This window comes from Mustela nigripes, chromosome 1 (genome assembly GCF_022355385.1).
Source record: "Mustela nigripes isolate SB6536 chromosome 1, MUSNIG.SB6536, whole genome shotgun sequence".
NCBI lineage: Eukaryota > Metazoa > Chordata > Mammalia > Carnivora > Mustelidae > Mustela > Mustela nigripes.
The window spans coordinates 91,805,981-91,824,100 of record NC_081557.1 but is presented as its reverse complement, the minus strand read 5'-3'; the positions used below and the strand labels follow the sequence as shown (position 1 = coordinate 91,824,100).

Sequence of the window (18,120 nt, the reverse complement as noted above, 5' to 3'; positions counted from 1 at the left end):
CCGGAGGACGGCAGGTCCCAGACTCACCTTCCTTCCATGCCGATCCACAACTCAGCACTGAACCCCCTTTGTACTGTTGAGGCGTACGTTCTTTTCACCCAGGGGTTCTGGCGGTGGTGGAGAGAGGAGGGAGACGGGCGACCTGGGGTCTTTCCCTCTCCTCTGCCTGTTTTAACCTTCCTGTCCTTGGAGGCCCCGCCCACACTCCCCCCCACGCCTTTCATCAGGGAGGGCCCTTCCACACACCTGCTGTGTGCATGTTTCCTTCCAGCTGGCAGCCTGATTCCTTCCATTGCTAGCTCCTCCGAAACCAGGCAAGGTACCTGGCGTGTCTGCTGGCCTGATTCTCTTTAGGGGAGCTCCATTTCCCTCCTGCATAAGCCTCTTTCACCTTTCCAACCTCTGATGACCTCATTCCTTCTCTTTGGCCTTGGCTAGCCCTAGCAGTCAGCCTAGAACTTCAGGGCCGGCCCAAACCCCAGGGTACTACAATCGCTTCTTCCTCCCCCTCCCATAACTTAAGTGCGTACTGTGGTTTGCCTTCCTTTAGCTTCCCTGGCTGGAGGAGAGGAGTTAGCAGACACCTGCCCTCCCCAATGCCCAGACCGGGCTCCCCAGGGCTCTCTGCAAGGTTGCTTCGTGTTACAGATAAAGAAACTGGCCCAGAGGGGTTCAGCAGCTTGCTGGAATTCACACAGCTGCCCCCTTTAGAAACCAGCACAGATCTGAGACAGGTGCTCAAGGAGGCACGCAGGCTAATTGAAAACCTTCAAAAAAGTTTAACCTGTTGAGCTAAAGCCTGAACTTTCCAAAGTCTCTCCACACGAGAAACGGACGGGCCGGTACAGGCCTTTTCCTTCCTCCCTCCCTCCCCACTGGCCCTCGCCAGATGGGAAAAAAGCTACCACGTAGAAACATAACCTTTATTGCACACGGCACTGGGTTTTTTTTCATAGAAAAAGGTATTAACACATAAGCATCTGCAAATTGAAGCAACTCCTGGTTTTCTTGGAACAGTGAAATCGCATGCAGTGTCTCTGAGTCGGGATTTTGGTCTCTGTCAAAACCACCTAGATTGAGGGGAGGGTGAGAATTGGAGGGAAAAATTGCTGAGTCTTTGTGCCTCTGTCTCAAAAATAGGTGAGAGAAATATATAGATACATAGCTTGTCCATGTGCTCCTATCTCCTATATATGTATATATCTCTCTCCACGCGAATTTTGTGGGGTGGGGGGGGTGTGTTGATTTGTACTGTCAAATTCTTTGTGCCCTGGCTTCATGGAGAAGAAAATAGTTTCATTTGTACAAAAGAGTTCTATGTACAAGCGTTCATGACTTGGGGGCTTTTCTTTTCGTTGTTGGTTGGTTTTTGTCAGTTTAATATAAATAATGCAGGAAAACAGCCAAGTTGGTGTGTGAGGGCCCGAGGTGCAGACAGGTCCGAGCGTAGGGCCGCTTTTCTTGCTGTGCCCCTACACCAGGGTATAGGATTTGGAGTAGGCCCCTGCCCCCTGCTTCTGAGACCTCCCCACCCCCGATGTGCTCATCTCGAGAAGTGAGTCCCTGGAGCCCCCCATTTTGGTGTGTGGGCCCCCGGCCCGCGGAGGCTCGGTGCTGGGGGCTGGAGGGGCAGCACTGGGGGCAGCCGGGGGCTCGGCAGGGGTGGGGCCGGGAGCTGGTGGGGCCGTGCCGGCTGCGGGTGCTGGCATGGCCAGAGTCCTCTGAGGTAAAGTGGCTGTGGAGGCCGCAGCAGGGGCCCCTGGGTGCGGGAGGCCCAAGGGCTTGCTGGCAGGGTCCAAGGTCAGGTGGCGAGCCTGGGTGTGGTAGGTTCGAGCCATGTTCCGGATGGAAGCCTCTCGGGGTGGGACCACAGGGCAGGGCTCACGGCCATCTGCCTTTCGGAAGAAGGCCTCGGACTTGGCATACAGGGGTAGGTTACAGTAGTCACCTGGAATCACAGAAGCAGAAGACGTTGACGGCAGAGGCCCCTGGGCACCTGCTTGTTCACCCCACCCGCCACTCCCCAGTCTTTTCCCTGATCTGACCTGGAGTCCCTCCACAAGTAAGACAATGAAGCATCCAGAAGGGATCAGTTACTTGAGGCTCTGAGCAGGTTTCCTTATCTGGGAAATGCGACCCCTCCCATTTCCCCAAGGGGATTTCTGGGAGCAGTGAAGTGATCAAGAGAGGAAAGGGCAGCGGGTGCGTACAGTAGCTGCTCACTAAATGGGGAGGGGGGGTACTTAACGCTGAAAGACCCAGACAGACTGCCGGAGAGCTCTGCTCTGGAAACTGGCTTCCCAAGAGTTCTGGCTGGTGAAACAGTTTTCCTACCCTGAGGAGGGAATGTTGGTCACAACCCCCATGGAGCCCGATTCTGCCCTCTGAGGACCTGCACAGCAGGCTGCCCCCTCCCCGCCCCCCATCACCCCACCACCTTTCCCAGGGCAGCCTGTCAGATGTCTGAAGTCAGCTATGTTTCCCTGTCCCTCTTCCCAGGCGGAATGTTCCAGATTTCTTAAACCTCCTCCATGTGCGGATCCCTCTGCTCCGTGGGCAACTTCACCTATATATGGGCCTCTAACCTGCTGACCGTGCCAGGAACTTTCTTTACATGATCTCATTCAGTCCCCAGAGCCTCCTGGACAGGCTAATACCGGCCCACAGTTGGCATGAGAAAACTGAGCTTCAGAGAGATTAAGTAATTTGCCCTAATTCACCCAGCCAGAAGGGGCGGGGTGTGATTCAGGCTGATCTCTGAAGTCCTTGTACTTTGTTACCCTGGCCTCTTCTCTAGAGGACCCCGAGTGCCCAGATGAGCGCGGGCACTAGGCGAGGCCAGGACCAAGCAGGTCAGACCCTGTGTGGTCTGACATGGTATGGTGTGGTCCCAGTGTCTGCTGGTGGACCCCCATTCCCACACCCTCTGGTGATCCTACAGCTGTCCCACCAACCCCGAAGGGCATATGCTCTGGCCAGGCCCCTGGCATCAGACAGCTGCCAGTCGGGCAAGGTCAGTGCCCACCATGAGGTTTGGCCCCATGGATCAATATTGAATGGCATTGAGACCAGTGGCCACTGGGCAGCTGAGCCCCAAAAGGCTGTCCCTTCCTCACTGGCATAGCTTCGTACTGAGGCAATGATCGCTACGTACCGAGAACTGGCCACACGCCAGGCACCTATTGTGCCTGCTAGGACAAGGCAGAGTCCATGCTGTCATTTGCATTTTACTGAGAAAGTGAATTATCAGAGAGGCAAACTGACTTCCCAGGGCCACCGAGGTATTATGAGGCTGAGCCAGGATACGGACCCTGATCCAGATTCTCCCAAGTTCTTGCTCTATACTGCCCACACTGCCAAGGGGCCCTGCCCCGCTGGGAATGCCAGGGGATGCAGCGGGGGAGGCAGGCCGAGCACTCACTCTTGTTGGCCCGGTGCGGGATGGGCACAGCCACGTTCTTGCCTCGGTCGGCATCCTGGGGCTTGGGCGGGGAGGCCGTGAAGCGACAGATGCCGGGCTCGGAGGGCGTGCTCATGGACGTCATGCTGTCGGCGTTCTCGTTGGTGCCCGTGGTCATCTGGTCGGAGGAGCTGTCGGAGATGAAGCACTCGGTGATCTCAAACTTGGCGTGCTGTAGCTGCTCCTCCAGCTTGGCGTGCTCGTAGGCCCGGGCCAGCTCCTCGTAGGTGGACGAGGCGCTCTCCGTGGACACCATGCTGTTCCGTCCTTTGTCTGCAGAGACGGAAGGCTCGGTGTTAAGAAGAAACGAGGGGGCCTTGGAGAGAGCCGTTCCCCTACCTCTGAGCCTGGAAGTCCTCTCAGAAGACCCCGCTCTCCCCCTGGGAAGGAGGCTTTGGTGGCAGAGCGGGGACTTTCGCAAATCAAGGGCAGAACATCTTCCATTCCTGAAAACCACCACCCACCTTTGGAGCCCTCAGCTCTTTCTCCAACGAACATCACGTGTGCCATTTCCCTGACACCTTTTGGGAAAGCAGAATGAAATCCTTGACTAGGCAGAGCTCAGAGAGGTCAAGTGTGTTTGTGCCGGCTGCACAGCAAGCCGGTGGGCCACCTGGAAGCGACACTGACCTGTGCCTTGGACCCCAAGAGCTGGTGGGTGGAGGTTGGGACAGGGGAGCCGAATGGTGGAGAAACGGGGAGAGAGAGAACAGGATGCAGGCTGGGCGCCAGGCTCACCTGTGTCCTGGGAGAGGCTGGCGCTGTAGCTGTCACTCTCCGTGACAGTGACCCCATGCTGGGACCCCACGGTGCGCCAGTCAGAGGTGAGGGTGCGGGCAGGCGTGGAGGCCTGGCACTTGGTCAGAGTCCACTGGCTTGAGTACCGATTGCGGGTGCTGTGGGCTGACTTCACATTCTTCCTGGACACTGGATCTGCACAGAGGAAGCAACAGCTAACCCTCCACTGAGGGCACTCAGCCTCGGGCAGTGGGCACGGACCCGAGGGGCAGTGGGGAGCAAAGGAGGAGGCATAAGCAGCCACAGAAGCTTCCTGGGGGTGCTGAGCACACTGCCTTTCCAGCTACGTGGTCCCATAGGAGAAGAGGAACAGCGGTGAGGTGTGGGGGTGGCGGGGGCACATCCAGGTTCTCCCTCCTCCCCACCTGTTCCTTCAGCTTGGGGAAGAAAGTCCCTCCTCTCCTGCTGTCCCCTGTGCATTTACTCCCTACAGCCCTTGGTGTCCCCATCCTTACCTCCAGAGCCACAGTGCTAGAGGCAGGAGGCCCCTGGACAGCAAGCACTCCCAACCCTCTCAAAATATCTAGGTAAGGACACGGAGGCCCAGAGAGATAAAGGTAGCAATTTCCCCAAGGTCACAGCTAGGACGTCTTTAGTCAAGGTCTGGAGACTCTACCTCCAGTGCTCTTTCCGCTCTTTGTGCTGCTTCCCCACCCCATCTTCTTCCACCTGTGCCCCATGCTGTGCCTGGGTGACCCTGTCTGGGAGGAGCTCTGTCTCCCTCGGGATAAGGCCTACTTGTGCCTGGCCGGATGTCGGACATGTCGATCAGGGGTCCCGTGCTCTGGATGAGGGCTGGGTGGTGCAAGGAGACACCCGTGCAGAAACTCTGTGGGTTGACAGCTTGGCTGAACTCCGCGTCCGTTACGGGGATGGTGGCTTTGTCATCTCCTAGGGGTAGAAGGGCAGTGAGTACGAGTCCTTCTCTTTAGACTTCCCAGATTTCTTTTTGTCTTTATCTGATGTTGAGATACAGAAAGGGTGGAATAATCCTTTTCATGAGACAGAGGAGGAAATTCAGTCCTGGAGAGAGGTTTCAGGGAGTTTTGAGGTTGCTGAGTGGGGGATGGGCCCGCTGGGAGAACCCTGGGCACTGATGTGATGGCTGCGGGGCTCCCCTTGGTGGGCTGTGGCCTGGGGAAGATGAGGACAGAGAGCTTGTGGCCCCTATCACTCACCCAGCTGCTTGATGCCCTCCTTGTCCTCAATGAGTAGCTGGACTCTGGGGATGTCAATGTGTAGCCTCGGGCCCTGGGGTGGCCCCTTCACAGGGGTGTCAAAACTTCGGTTGTTCTTGCTGTGGGGAGAAGGGCCATAGGCAGGTAACTCAGCAGCCATAAGGGGCTGGAGGAGAGGGTTTTTCAGGGCAGTGGGGTCTTAGAAGCCTGTCCTCTGCAGGGGAGGAAACAGTGACATGAAACCTACCTTATCAACATTTCTGCCAGACTCTTTGCATCTGTAAAACAGTAGAGAGAGGGTCTGGGTGAAAATGGGGTCTGAGCAGGATGAAAACTGGAAGACGTGTGGTGAATAAGGTGGGAGAATTTCCTAGACTGGGACCAGGGCTGGTCCACTGGGGAGGAGAAATGAAAGGACCTCTAAAATAGTCTAACATAGGATAAGGTCTGATAGCTCCTGGTGCGAGATTTGGCTCAGGTCTGTTTTCCCTTCCTCAGATTTTTATCTAATAGGGAGGTCCTTCCCAGAGGAGAGGGTATATAAAGTGCTCCATCTGTTTCCTGAATTGACTCTTATTAGACAAGACATCATAGCAGGCTGGGAATGGGTTCCAGTGGAGGGTCTATCCTCTGTTTTCTGCTGGGAAGAGAAGAGAGTGGAGGATGATGGAGAGGTGGTCGATGGGCATCCCCAGATAACTATCAACCAAGAGGATTTCTTTCTTTCTCTTGGGCACCCGTCCCCAAAAAGCTCATGGATGAATTTAGAGGTCCCTGCTTAGTCTTCAGAGGAGCCTTGAATAAGATCAGGATCTCAGGTTAGGAACTGACAAAAAGATAGAGATAGAGAAAAAGAGGAGCAAAGGACTCTCTCAAAGATCCATTAGACCTCTGATGAGAATGAGAATCATGAAAATGATCTGTCAGAATGAATCTAGCAGCATGTATGTATCCAACTATCGACTCACTCACTCATCCATTCATCCATCATTGACCCAGTTACCTGTCAATCTATTCATTTCTGCATCCACCTATCCAGTCAGTTATTCATCCATCATCCACCCATTCAACAATGCATTCGTCCATCCATCCAACCGATTAATCTATTCAACCATTCATCCGGCCATCTGTCCATATGTCCATAAAACCATAAAGCCACCTGTCCATCCATCCATCCATCCATCCATCCATCCAATTATTGATTCATCTATTCAACCATTCATCCAAACACCTGTCCATGTGTCCATAAAACCAAATATCCATCCATCTATCAATTCATAAAATCATCTATTATCTATCCATTCAAATATGCATTCATCCATCCACCTACCCATTGATCCAACCAATAATCCGCTCAACCATCAATCCATCCATCCACCATTCCTCTATCGATCCAACCAACCACCTATCCATTCAACCTTTCATTTAACCATCCACCCAACCATGCTTCCCTCTATACATCTTTCCATCTAACTATCCAATTAATCATCCAACCCCCATCCAATCATCCACCCATCCACCTACCCAACTCCTAAACACGCTAGGCAGTGTTAGTAATTTCCAATTCTGGGCTACTACTGTGCTCTGGCTTCTCACATTAAACTGTAAATTCTATGAGGACTAGACTATGTTCCATAAGAATATGGACTGTTCCTTCTTCATTCATTATATATCTCCAATGTCTGGCAGTATCTACATACAGCAGATAGTCAGTAAATGTTTTCCAAATGAGTGAATGAACATCTGTTAAGCAACTACTAGATGCTAGACATTGTATCAGTCTCTGGGAAAATCAAGGTAAAGGAGACCCATTCATGCCAGTCTATGGTATCGTAGATTGGGATAGGAAAGATATTCAAAATGTCTAACATCTGCCATGTCATGGAAGTCATACGGTCAAAACTGAGCAAGGTCCTAGTGACCACCAGCAGATCTATGCTTTAGTGGCCAGCTTCTAGAAGAATCTCAGGGATCCTGCGAAAGAGAAGGAGCCTCCAGGGTGGGAGGGAGCAACATCTACTTACCAACTAATGTGGAAATGTTTAACTATTTTAAGCAGTATGGCTTTAGCAGCGTGTACCTCTAAAAATCAGCCCTGGTTAGGTCAGGCACAAAGTCTTGGGGACACAGAAGAGGAAGCGGTGAGAGCCAAAGTTTCAGAAGGTTTTAGAGCAGCTCTCCCTTCAGTGGGACACAGGCACTTTCTCTTGTCCAGATGGTGCTCATGAGCCAATGAAAGGTGGCCCACGTGGCAGAGGGTCAACACTCCCTCCCCGGAAGCCTGTAGGACACTCGCCTACCTCGGAGACGCTTCAGCCGCTTCTCCTTCCTCTTCTTGCGAACGATGAAGAGCAGAGCTACCCCCAGAGTGGCCAGTATGACTGGGCAGCCGATGGTGAACAGCTTCTTCACATCATCCCCCTCCCCTTGAGCAGACTTGATGGGAGGGATGGTACCTGTTGGAGTGAAGAGGGGTGTCAGAGGTCCCTTATGAGCAGGGTCTGGGCAGAGTCCCTTGGGTGAGGTTGCCTTTGAACCTTTCTTGCTGCCCTTGCTCTCACTCTGACCTCCACTTCCTGGCACAGAGTCCCAACCCTCTCCCTCTATTCTCCCCAATTCTGGTCACATCAGGACAGCCATGAACAGTCACATAGTTTTTACACTGCATTAGAATACTGATGACTTCGTGGGCCTATTTTAGAATTACCCAGAAGTCTTTCAGAGATAGTCTCCTGCCTCTTGGAGTTCAGTGTTCATTTCTAGAAGGTAGGATGATGAGCTTAGATTCTGCCTTCCAGGTTGTAAAGTGGAGAGAAGTCAGAGAAGTGGGATCCTGGGGTCTCACCCCAAGATGGGGACAAAACCACTCTATGCCCTGCATTTCCTTCCTGTTCCCCCACCCATGGGTGAGATCTGCTAATCTTGGGAGCCTGTATGGAGGCAGTAAGCTCTGTTGACAGAGACCCCTGCAAAGCCCGATCTATCCTGGTTTCAAAGCCTCGCAGAAGACCATCTCCTTCATGAAACCTTCCTTGTTTGGGCCCATTATTTTCTTTCTTTCTTTCTTTTTTTTTTTGAAGATTTTATTTATTTATTTGACAGACAGAGGACACCAGTAGGCAGAGAGGCAGGCAGAGAGAGAGCAGGAAGGAGGCTCCCTGCTGAGCAGAGAGCCCGGTGAGGGGCTTGATCCCAGGACCCTGAGATCATGACCTGAGCAGAAGGCAGAGGCTTAACCCACTGAGCCACCCAGGTGTCCCTCTGATACCACTTTTATTGTTTCCTTAACACATAGGTAGACGGACTGGACCTTCGGGCAACTAGTCTCTCTGAATTTGGCCTTCAGCATGTCTTTGTGCGGGACAACAAAGCAGGACAGAAGCAATGCGCACCACCTCCTGGCCCAGGCAGTAAAGACTGGGGTGGCTTTTCCATCCCTCTCTCCTTGGCGACCTTAGAGGCTACACATTTAAGATGGCATAGCTAAAAGATGGTGGCCAGCCAACCCTCACAAGATGTTATGAGTACAAGAAGCAATTCTTTACTTGATTAAGGCCTGCAGCTTTCCATGTTTATCTGTTCTTTTTTTCCCAGGTTATCCAATCCTGGTTAATGCAACCTATTAGGAGAGGGGTCCCTGGGGGCGGGCCTCAGCTATCCTTTACACTATACTCTCCATCTCTCTGAAGCAGTGGAGAGCAAGGACTGCACCTTCAAAAGACCCTCGTAGTGCGATGGGTTTGCCTGGCTATCAGTCTGTATCCGTCACTGGTGCACCTGCCCGCCTCCCGCTCTGCTGCCCCCTTTGCTTGCTCCTTCCGTGCCTCCAGCCTTTTCCTCCATGGTAGTCCTGTCTATTTTTTGATTTGTCTGTCCTCTCTTTATGTGTCCACCTCTCTGCCAGCCTCCCTGGGGACACCTCGCAGCACCCCCTGTGCAGCCCCTCCCGCCCTCCCGGACTCACTGCCGTCATAGTCCAGGGTGGCGAACTGGGCAGTCTCGTTGCCGCAGCCAGCGCTGTTGCAAGCCCGCATGCGCAGCTCGTACCACGTGGCCTCACGCAGCTCGGTCAGAAACACCTCCCCGGAGCTGTTGGCCCGCAGCCCCTGCCAGGCCCAGGTTCCCTTGGGCCGGTACTCCAGCACGATGGCTGTGATCGGGCAGCCCCCGTTGTTCCAGCCCTGCAGGTTAAGCCGAGCATGTGTGGAGTTGATGTGGGTGAACAGGTGCTGGTCTTTGCTGAAGGAGGGCTCTGGGGGCGGGGGGCACAGGGAGAGAGCGAGGTTAGAGACTCAGAGGAGGAGGGCTCATTCATCTGCGCGGGGAGGGAGTCTCCTGGGCCAGTGCTTCTGGGGAGCAGTGGTTGGCAGAGAAGAGAGGAGGGATGCCCCAGGGGACAGAGGAGGAGGGAGAAGAGGGACGGATGTGGAGAGGCCTCAGCAGGGCAAGAGGTAGGGGAGGAAGGAAGAGGCTGCCACCATGGGCTGTGGGGCCAGGGAGGTGGAGCCTGTTTCTCCGGCTGTGATTGGTTAGTGTGCCATCTACAGTGATGGGAACCAGGTCCAGTCTTTCCCTGCAGCCTCTGCTCCCGGCGCCCTCCTTCCCCAGCCCCTCCACCTTACATCCGCATATCCTGGGCCCATCTCTCCCCAGCTGGGTCATCGCTGGGCCTCACCCCGCCCGTGGGTCTTGGCCTCGATGATCTCGCTGATGCGCCCGGAGCCCACGCTGTTCTTGGCCGCCAGCTTCACTTTGTACCACGTGCCACACTTGAGGCTGTCCAGCTTGAAGGACCGCTCACCTGAGCTGATGAACACGTCCTTCCACTCCTCACTGTTGTCTACTGAGTACTGCAGCACGAAGCCTGCCGGGGAGGTTTGCCTGGCTCAGGGCGGGCAGGGCAGGGCTGGGGACACCCCAATAGTTGGCAGGGGGCTGGGCTCCCCGCGGGGGCAGAGTGGGGCCTTTGGTGACAGGGTGGGGGGCAGAGGCAGATTGGACACAAAGCTGCAAGGAGCTTTCTTGCTTTCTCTTTAGCAGCCAAGGTGGAGAGGGGAGCAGAAAACTGTGCCTTCAGGCGTAAAAGGGATAGTATTTAGAGCCTACTTTTCCCGGAGTGGTCCCCAGACAGCAGGATTAGATCCCGTGGGAGCTTGTCAGATCCCACCCCAGACCCCTGGAATCAGAATCTACCTTCTTTAAGATCCCCTAACGATTCATGCGCATGTTCAAGGTTGAGAAGCATGATCTAGTACATTTGTCCACTGCTATAGATTTGGACACTGAGGTCAAGAGAAGAAAACCGATTTCTTCGGTTCGCACAGCTCATCAGCTGCGATTGGGCTGGGCTTTCTAAAACCCAGGTATCCAGGCTGGTAGCTGTGGCACTTGGGTAACTTCCTTGTGGTCCAAACTGCCCCTCACTCATCACTTCTGGGGCTTTATGGGGACATGGGGTGGGAGTGGATAAAGCCCTTGCCTGGCTCCTGGGCCCCGAATTTCTTCCCCTCTTTCCCCCTCCTCACCCAGACCCTTCTCACCTCGGATGGAGCTGCCCCCATTGTCACCTGGAATCCAGGTCAGGGTGATGGACGAAGCAGAGGTTCTAGAGACAGTGAGGCGGGGCTGGTCCGGGGGAACTGTGAGGGGAAAGCCACCAGCCCTCACCACAAAGGGTTAACACCTGATGATGGGAACGCAGGCTATCCCAGCTGCAACTGAGGGCCCAGGCCTGGCCTTCCTGCCCTCGAGGTGCTCCCCCAGCTCCTGCTTGTTCTCCCTATCCCTCTGGCCTCCTCTTCCACGTGGCACCTCTGTTCCACTACGGTCTGTCCCCCAGGGTGAGGGGGCTGGGGAGGTGGGGATGGGGACCTGCCTTCCGGGGCCTTACCTTGCACCAGAAGGTTGACGATGATGGTGTCAAAGCCCCCAGTGTTGGTGGCCGTGCAGGTGTAGTAGCCTGAGTCCTCGGCCTTCACAGCACGCAGTAGCAGTGTGCCGTTGGTATGGATGAGCCGGTGCCCGTCCATGGACACGGGGATGGCCGAGTCCTCACTGCGGGGGGTGGGGTGCAGACATGGATTATGGTAAGCACCCCCCCTCCTGGGGGCTCCCTCAGGACTGCAGGCAAACAGGGCTGGGAGTAGGAGGCTGGCTGGGGGGGGGGGCCCGGGACTCTTGGGGTTTTACCCAGTGCTTCCTGGGGCTATCCGGTCCCCCTGGCCTCTTCAAGCATTCAAGGAGGGGAGATCCTTGGCAGCCAGCAGAGGGGAGCCAGGGAGGTTGGGTCTGTATGGGAGAGCAGGAGCTGTGTGCCCCGCAGGGCCTCTGGGGCACCCGATTCCTTTCTTCATGGCTCTTCTACTACACCCATCTCTGGGACCCCACATTTCTCTGGGGCCACGCGCACACCTGTCCTTGGTCCACTTCACAGCGGGGGCTGGATCTCCCACCGAATTGCAAGGTAGTCGGACATCCTTCATCCAGGGGGTTGTCACAGTGCCTCCAAATGAGATGATCTTTGCTGGGGCTGCAGGGGAGAGAGCATGAGCGCCTCATCAACCCGCCTCTGCTCTCAACACTGCACTGGCCTGCCTTTCCTGGGGCTCTCCAAATTCACAGTACAAGACCCCCATCTCCTACCTGACCTCCACCTTGGGCTTGGGGCAGGAGTGGGTACAGACACTTTCAGATGGCAGTCACCAGTCCAACAGACATTGTTCAGGTGCCTGCTATGGGCCAGGTATCAGAGGAGGCTCTGAGCGTTCATGCCATGAACAAGACGTGTTACCTGTCCTGAAGCTGCTCATCATCCCGGTGGAGGGGAGGGGACAGATACTTAAAAAGTATCATGACAGGGTGGAAATACTACATAGGAGTTGGTGCAAATCGCCATGGGAGCACCAAGAAGGAGGAATGACTCTGCCACTCCGGTGGTGGTGGAGGAGAAGGCCAGGGAGGCTTCTGGAATGAGAAGCTTTGACTGGAATCTTTTGAAGTCAGCTCCACACCCAGCACCGAGTGCAGGGTGGGGCCTGAGCTCACTAAGACCTGAGCTGAAATCAAGAGTCGGATGCTTAACCGACTGAGCCCCTCCCCCCAGCCCAGGCGCCCCTGAATCTTGAAGGCTAAAGAGGAATTCACTACGCAGAAGGAAAGGTGTAGCCGGAAGAGGCGACAGCACTGAGTAGAGGCCTGGAGGGCTGAAACCCGTGGACATGTCAGGGTCGGCAAGTACTCTGGGGCAATCAAAGCCCAGGGTGAGTGAAGGGGGATGGGTGGTGAGCGGGAGCAGAAGCCCCTGGAGGGCTCCAAGCGGCAGAAGGTGGAGGGTGGGCTTCCGTTTGAGGTCACGAGGAGCCACTGGAGGGTTACAAGTAAGTAATGAAACATTCTGAGTAGAAGCCCTGGTTGCCCGCAGAGGGTGGTTTGCTGGAGGAGGCAGACCAGCGGCAAGATGGTGGCCAGAGAGCAGGCCCCCTGGGGGGGGGCATATGGCCGTGGGGAGGAGGTTAGGGGCTCAGGGAGGAACCGACAGGACTTGGGGTTTGTCTGGCTTTGAGGAAGAAACAGAGGGGGAGGTGAGGATGCCAGCATGATGCCGGCTGGGGGACGGTGCCCTCACAGAGACAAGGCACATGGCAGGGGGTGGCAGGGGAGGGGGAGGAAGGATGTGGGGGAAGGGATAGGAGCAGGGTAGGTAGGAGACACCGGGATGCTTAGCCTCACACTGACCCTGAGGTCACCCACACGGGGTAGCTAGAAAGCAGTCAGATACACATGTTCTGCAGCGTGAGAGAAGTGGCCGGGCCACAGACACCGACGTGGGAGTCAGCCACCCAGTGACCGAGGTCGCCATGGGTGGGATGGTAGATTGACAGAGAGGTGGCAGCAACATACACACAGGCCTGGCGGAGAAAGGAACGTCCCCAAGAGTGACAGGAGTGCACTCAGAGGACCAGGCCGCACAGGTCACAATGCAGAAGGCAAGGCAGGCAAAGATGTCCAGGGAACTGTGGGAAGGTGATCATGGCGGGTGCCTCACAGATCTTTGGGCTGAGTTACAGGTATTAAATTAACCAAGCACTTCAGAGTTCCAGACCTGGAACTCATGTGACTGGGGCTAGTTCCCTGAATGTCTTGGTGTTTCAGGGTGTGAGAACCTGTGTGTGTGTGTGTGTGTGTGTGTGTGTGTGTGTGTGTGTGTGTAGGATGGGTGGGGGAGGGAACAGCAGTGCTCGCCCCCTTCCTCACTAGGCTGCTTGAGGACAGAAGAAGATGTAGAAATGTTCTGGGAAGGACAAAGCCTGCTGGGGATGTGTCCTGTGGACTGCCCCCAGGGGAAGGGGCCGACCTTCTGCAGGACACCCAGGCCCTCCCATGCTGCTCTGGGCCAGTGCCAGCTACCCTGGGGGCACTGCAGGTTCTAGGCCCCTTCTCTCCAGAAGGGATGAGCCCAGGAGAAGGGGTTGGTGGCACCTGTGGGAGGAGGGATTGCGGACATTAGAAATGCCGAGGTGCGGGGGGAAGAGCCCGACCTAGAACCAGAAGAGCCCGCAGGCCACTCTGCACGCTGTCTGCCAGCTGTGGAGACCCTGCCTCGACGCTTAACTGGAAAATGGAGAAACAAGGGCACGGTAGGGAGCCCCGTTGCAGGCCCTCCAGCGAGCGCTAGTGGCCTCCGAGCCTGTGGCAGGGGAGGGCTGATGTTTCTTGTGTCTCCAGCCAAGGAAGCCTGTCATCCCAGGAGCCTGGTCCTTGGGCTCCAGGGTTCATGGTCAGGTGGCTGGGGGAGGAGGCAGGCCCGGGAAGAAGGGGGCCTTCCCGTCTAGGCTGGCAGTCAAGGTAGAGGACCTGGAGTCCTGGGCTGGTGGTGGTGAAATGCAAGACCCTGTGGCGGCCCCAAGGTTGGCGCAGAGGGCAGACGAGCCGCTGTGCCCCGCTGCCTCTTCTGTGTAGGGTTGGGGCCTGAGAACTGTCATTCCCTGTAGTATGGGGGTGCATAGGCCCCATGGCTCCCCTCTGCCCAGGCCAGGGATTCGGTGAGGGCGTTCTCTAAAGACACACCTGGTCTTAGTCACTCAGTGCCCAGCATCTAGCTCAGACCCCCCTCCTAGCTGTGCCCCCTGTGAAATCAGCCATCAGCAAACCCACCTCTGCCCCAGGCGTCCAGGCTTTGAAATGAGGGGGATGCCTGTGTGGCTTTCTGCTCTGTGGAAGCGGTGTCCCCTGCTGCCTCCCATCAAGAGATGCTGACCCTTGGGACAGAGGCTCTGCTGCGAGCTGGGAGTGGGCCTAATGCCCCCTCTTGCAACCTTGGAGTGGAGCTAGGAATGGGGGACCAGGGTGCTCCGTGCCATCCGCCCCTGGGTAGCTGTGCCACCTGGAGCCTGTTGTGAGGCTTCTGGGAGTCAGGGGGCAGCAGAGGCCCAGTCTTGGTGGATGCAGGAGGGAGGCAGGTGAGGCGGGAGGGAGACAGCCCCTATTTGGGGAGAACCAGAATTCTAGAAGGTGGCTTCTGGTGGCTTCTCCCCGTCGGGCCGGGCTGCTTACCCTTGCCTGCAGGCTCAATGGTGACCTTCTCGCTGCTGTTGCCCCGGCCAGCAGAGGTGACGGCAGCCACCCACAGCAGGTACTGCTGCCCGCGGTTCAGGTGGGCTATCCGGTAGAAGAGCTGCTCTGGGCTCGTCTCGTACTCGCTGGGAGCCTGCGGGATGGAGGCAAAGAAGGGCTAAGAACCCAGCTTCCGGGCCTCCAGACTCCAACCCCAGCCTTCCTCGGGGACCTGGGCTCAGAGGAGGGGGTGGCCCAGTTGGAGGATTGAAGGGGGGGCAGTGGGAAGAGAAGGTAGGATCCTGAATCGTTTGCCCTTTCTGGTTCAGGAGCAACAGTGAGCAGAGTTTGTAGGGCGCTTGGCCCCAGGGGCTCATGGACCTGCTCTGGGTGTTGCTGGGCCAGCCTCAGTTTACCTCTTTGAGAGATCCAGACGCTGACAATGGCAGCTCCAGGCCACGGAGTGTGAGAGTGGCGGGTGAGTGATGGAGGGAGTTAGGAGAAGGGAGAACAGAGGGAAGAGGGTGCCAGGAAGACCCCGAGGAAGGGGAGTCTATGAGAAGAAGCCAAATTACCACGTTTGCCTTATTAGGGTTGTAGACAGGCTCCCCAGCCTGTGCCGGCTCTGCTAATTACCACCCCTTCATTCTGCGGGGGCAAACCGTCCGGGGGCGGGAGCGGTGGGAGACGGGGCTCAGAAAGCTTCACGGGGTAACACTTCATTAATGATTATTAGTGGTACAGATCACCCTATATATTTGTAGGTTATATAAATCTATAAATTTTTTTTTTAACCAAATGACAGTTTTGACAAGTTGCCAACAAAACAATATCGGATCCCAGTGGTTTTACCAGTTGCTTTGATGAAAAGATTATGTTGCCTTGGAAACCAGAGGCTCAGATATTGAAATGAATTTGAGAAGGAGCTTTTGATAAGCGCTAGTTTGCAGACCTCCTGTCAGCCCCTTTCCTGGTCCAGGCGGGATGGGGCGGACTTTCATTTTATTTTATTTTTTGGTCAGCCGTGGGGAAGGGAATGGAGGACAGCGCTAGGGCCTCTTTGAAATCAGGGCAGAAGTCTAGGGAGGGGGAGCAGCCCCCGGAACAGATGGGGGGCCCTGAGGCCAGAGGGAGCTAATAATTAGTTATCTCTGCAGTCACGGGCTCTTGCACACACATGCTCACGTGCACACGTTCACACGCACACGGACATAGAGATGCATTCGTGCACGTGCATGTGCCAAGGGACAGACCTGCAGACAGATACGGGGTCACAGAGGGACATTCTCTGTGCCCCATGGGAGGGCTGAGGGGTCCAATGACTTCTAACAGGAGAAAACCTCCTTTCTGGCCCCAGGCCATGTGCGGGCAAATGTTAGGGAGGAGACACAGCAACCCTTCAATACACACAGAGCTCCCTGGCCAACTCCTCCTCTTGCCCCCCTCATGGACACTTGGCCTTGACCCCAGTAGGTCACTGCTGTGGACAGGTGCAGAACCACCCTGAGCCCTGGTTGCTGGGAAGTCTTTTCAGGCTGCAGCACCCAGGAGACTGTGTGTGTTTCCATCTGTGCATGAGGTAGGTGGGTGTAGTGGCTTCAACACATACCTGCCCCTTCTTCCTAAGGGTCTGTCCCATAGGTCTTATACCTTTCTCAAGGGTCCCAGGACCTCAGTTTTCTATCCTGTGAACTAAGAAAGCACAACAGCTCTGCCTACCCTGTGTGGTTACAGAGAGGCACAAATGGGGCAAGGGGTGCGTGAGTCTTTTATAAACTGGGGCATGTTCATCTCCTGGCTTGTTTGCCTTTGATGATTGAGGTGTGTATGGGCACACATGGAGAAAAGTTGGGTGTACCTGCTTGTGTGTCAGTGTGTACCCGAGTGTACATTTGTGTCTGCACAGGGCAGGAAAGGCTTGGCTTCCCTTTGAAGGTGTTAGCATCACATCTGGATCCTGAGGTCTTTCTTTTAACCTGGACTCCCCAAAACCCCTGAAATCATTTTTAAAAACACATAACCATATTCCCAAATAAAGTCTATGTGGATCAAATTTAAAAAGAAAAACACAGAACTATGACAATATTTGTCTTTCTAATCATACAAGTGAAGGTAAAAATCATAAATGGAAATGTTTCAAAAATTTGACTTCTATAAAAACAAAATCCCATGGCACACCAAAAAGAGTACCAGAAGGCAAGCAAATAACTGCAACCAATATAATTAATAAATGGTTATTTTCCTCATATGTAAAGAGTACTCTCAGATCAATAAGAAAAAAGCCACGAACTAGCCAAATGAAAAATGGATAAAAGACATGAATTGATAATTATCCAAACATGAAAAAAAAACCCAGCCAATAAACAAATAACAATAATCAACCTAACTGGAGATCAAAGGAATATAACTAAAATAGGACATCTTTTAAAAAAATCGAACTAGCAAAAATGACACGTGTAATACCTTGGATTAGCATGGGCACATTGTTTCTTGTACTTATAATGCTGGTGGGAGCATAGCTTGGTTCCAACTTTCTGAGGAGTAATTTACAAACATGTATGCATATCTTAAGAATATCCTTACTCTTGGGGCACCTGGGTGGCTCAGTGGGTTAAAGACTCTGCCTTTGGCTCGGGTTATGATCACAGGGTCCTGGGATCGGGCCCTGCGTTGGACTCTCTGCTCAGTGGGGAGCCTGCTTTCCCCTCTCTCTCTGCCTGCCTCTCTGCCTACTTGTGATCTCTGTCTGTCGAATAAATAAATAAAATCTTAAAAAAAAAAAAAAAAGAATATCCTTACTTTTTGTGCCTCAGGAACTCCTATGGAAATTTACCCTAAGAAACATGGGTATAAAGACTTTTATGAAAAATGTTCAATGAGGTATTAATTATAATGTTGAACACTTGAAAATAGATTAAATATAGAACAAGGTACTGGTTAAATGGATTATATACTAATAGGCACTTGTGATCATATTTGAAAAGAGTATTTGATGGTGTGGGAAAATGCCTACATATATTACAAGAAAAACATGGATTATATGGTATTACATAAAATTTCATCTTCATTTTATTAAAAAAAATCCCCATAATCTATACACAGATCAAAGACTAGAAGGCTACCTACCAAACA

General features: G+C 54.1%; 1 protein-coding gene across 1 annotated transcript in view; it reads right to left on the bottom strand.

Annotated features, from left to right (window-relative positions):
* Positions 1-909: 909 nt before the first annotated feature.
* The window catches only part of DSCAML1 (DS cell adhesion molecule like 1), a 337,942-nt gene continuing 320,731 nt past the window's right edge, over positions 910-18,120 (bottom strand). The window contains exons 21-33 of the mRNA XM_059416450.1: positions 14,989-15,142; positions 11,848-11,965; positions 11,327-11,490; positions 10,977-11,075; positions 10,112-10,300; positions 9,401-9,688; positions 7,737-7,892; positions 5,684-5,714; positions 5,437-5,555; positions 4,997-5,149; positions 4,199-4,393; positions 3,422-3,733; positions 910-1,948 (exon numbers count right to left, since the gene is read on the bottom strand). Of these exons, the coding sequence (XP_059272433.1) occupies positions 1,473-1,948; positions 3,422-3,733; positions 4,199-4,393; positions 4,997-5,149; positions 5,437-5,555; positions 5,684-5,714; positions 7,737-7,892; positions 9,401-9,688; positions 10,112-10,300; positions 10,977-11,075; positions 11,327-11,490; positions 11,848-11,965; positions 14,989-15,142 (2,454 nt within the window). The 3' untranslated portion in view covers positions 910-1,472. The remainder of the gene's footprint in view (positions 1,949-3,421; positions 3,734-4,198; positions 4,394-4,996; positions 5,150-5,436; positions 5,556-5,683; positions 5,715-7,736; positions 7,893-9,400; positions 9,689-10,111; positions 10,301-10,976; positions 11,076-11,326; positions 11,491-11,847; positions 11,966-14,988; positions 15,143-18,120) is intronic.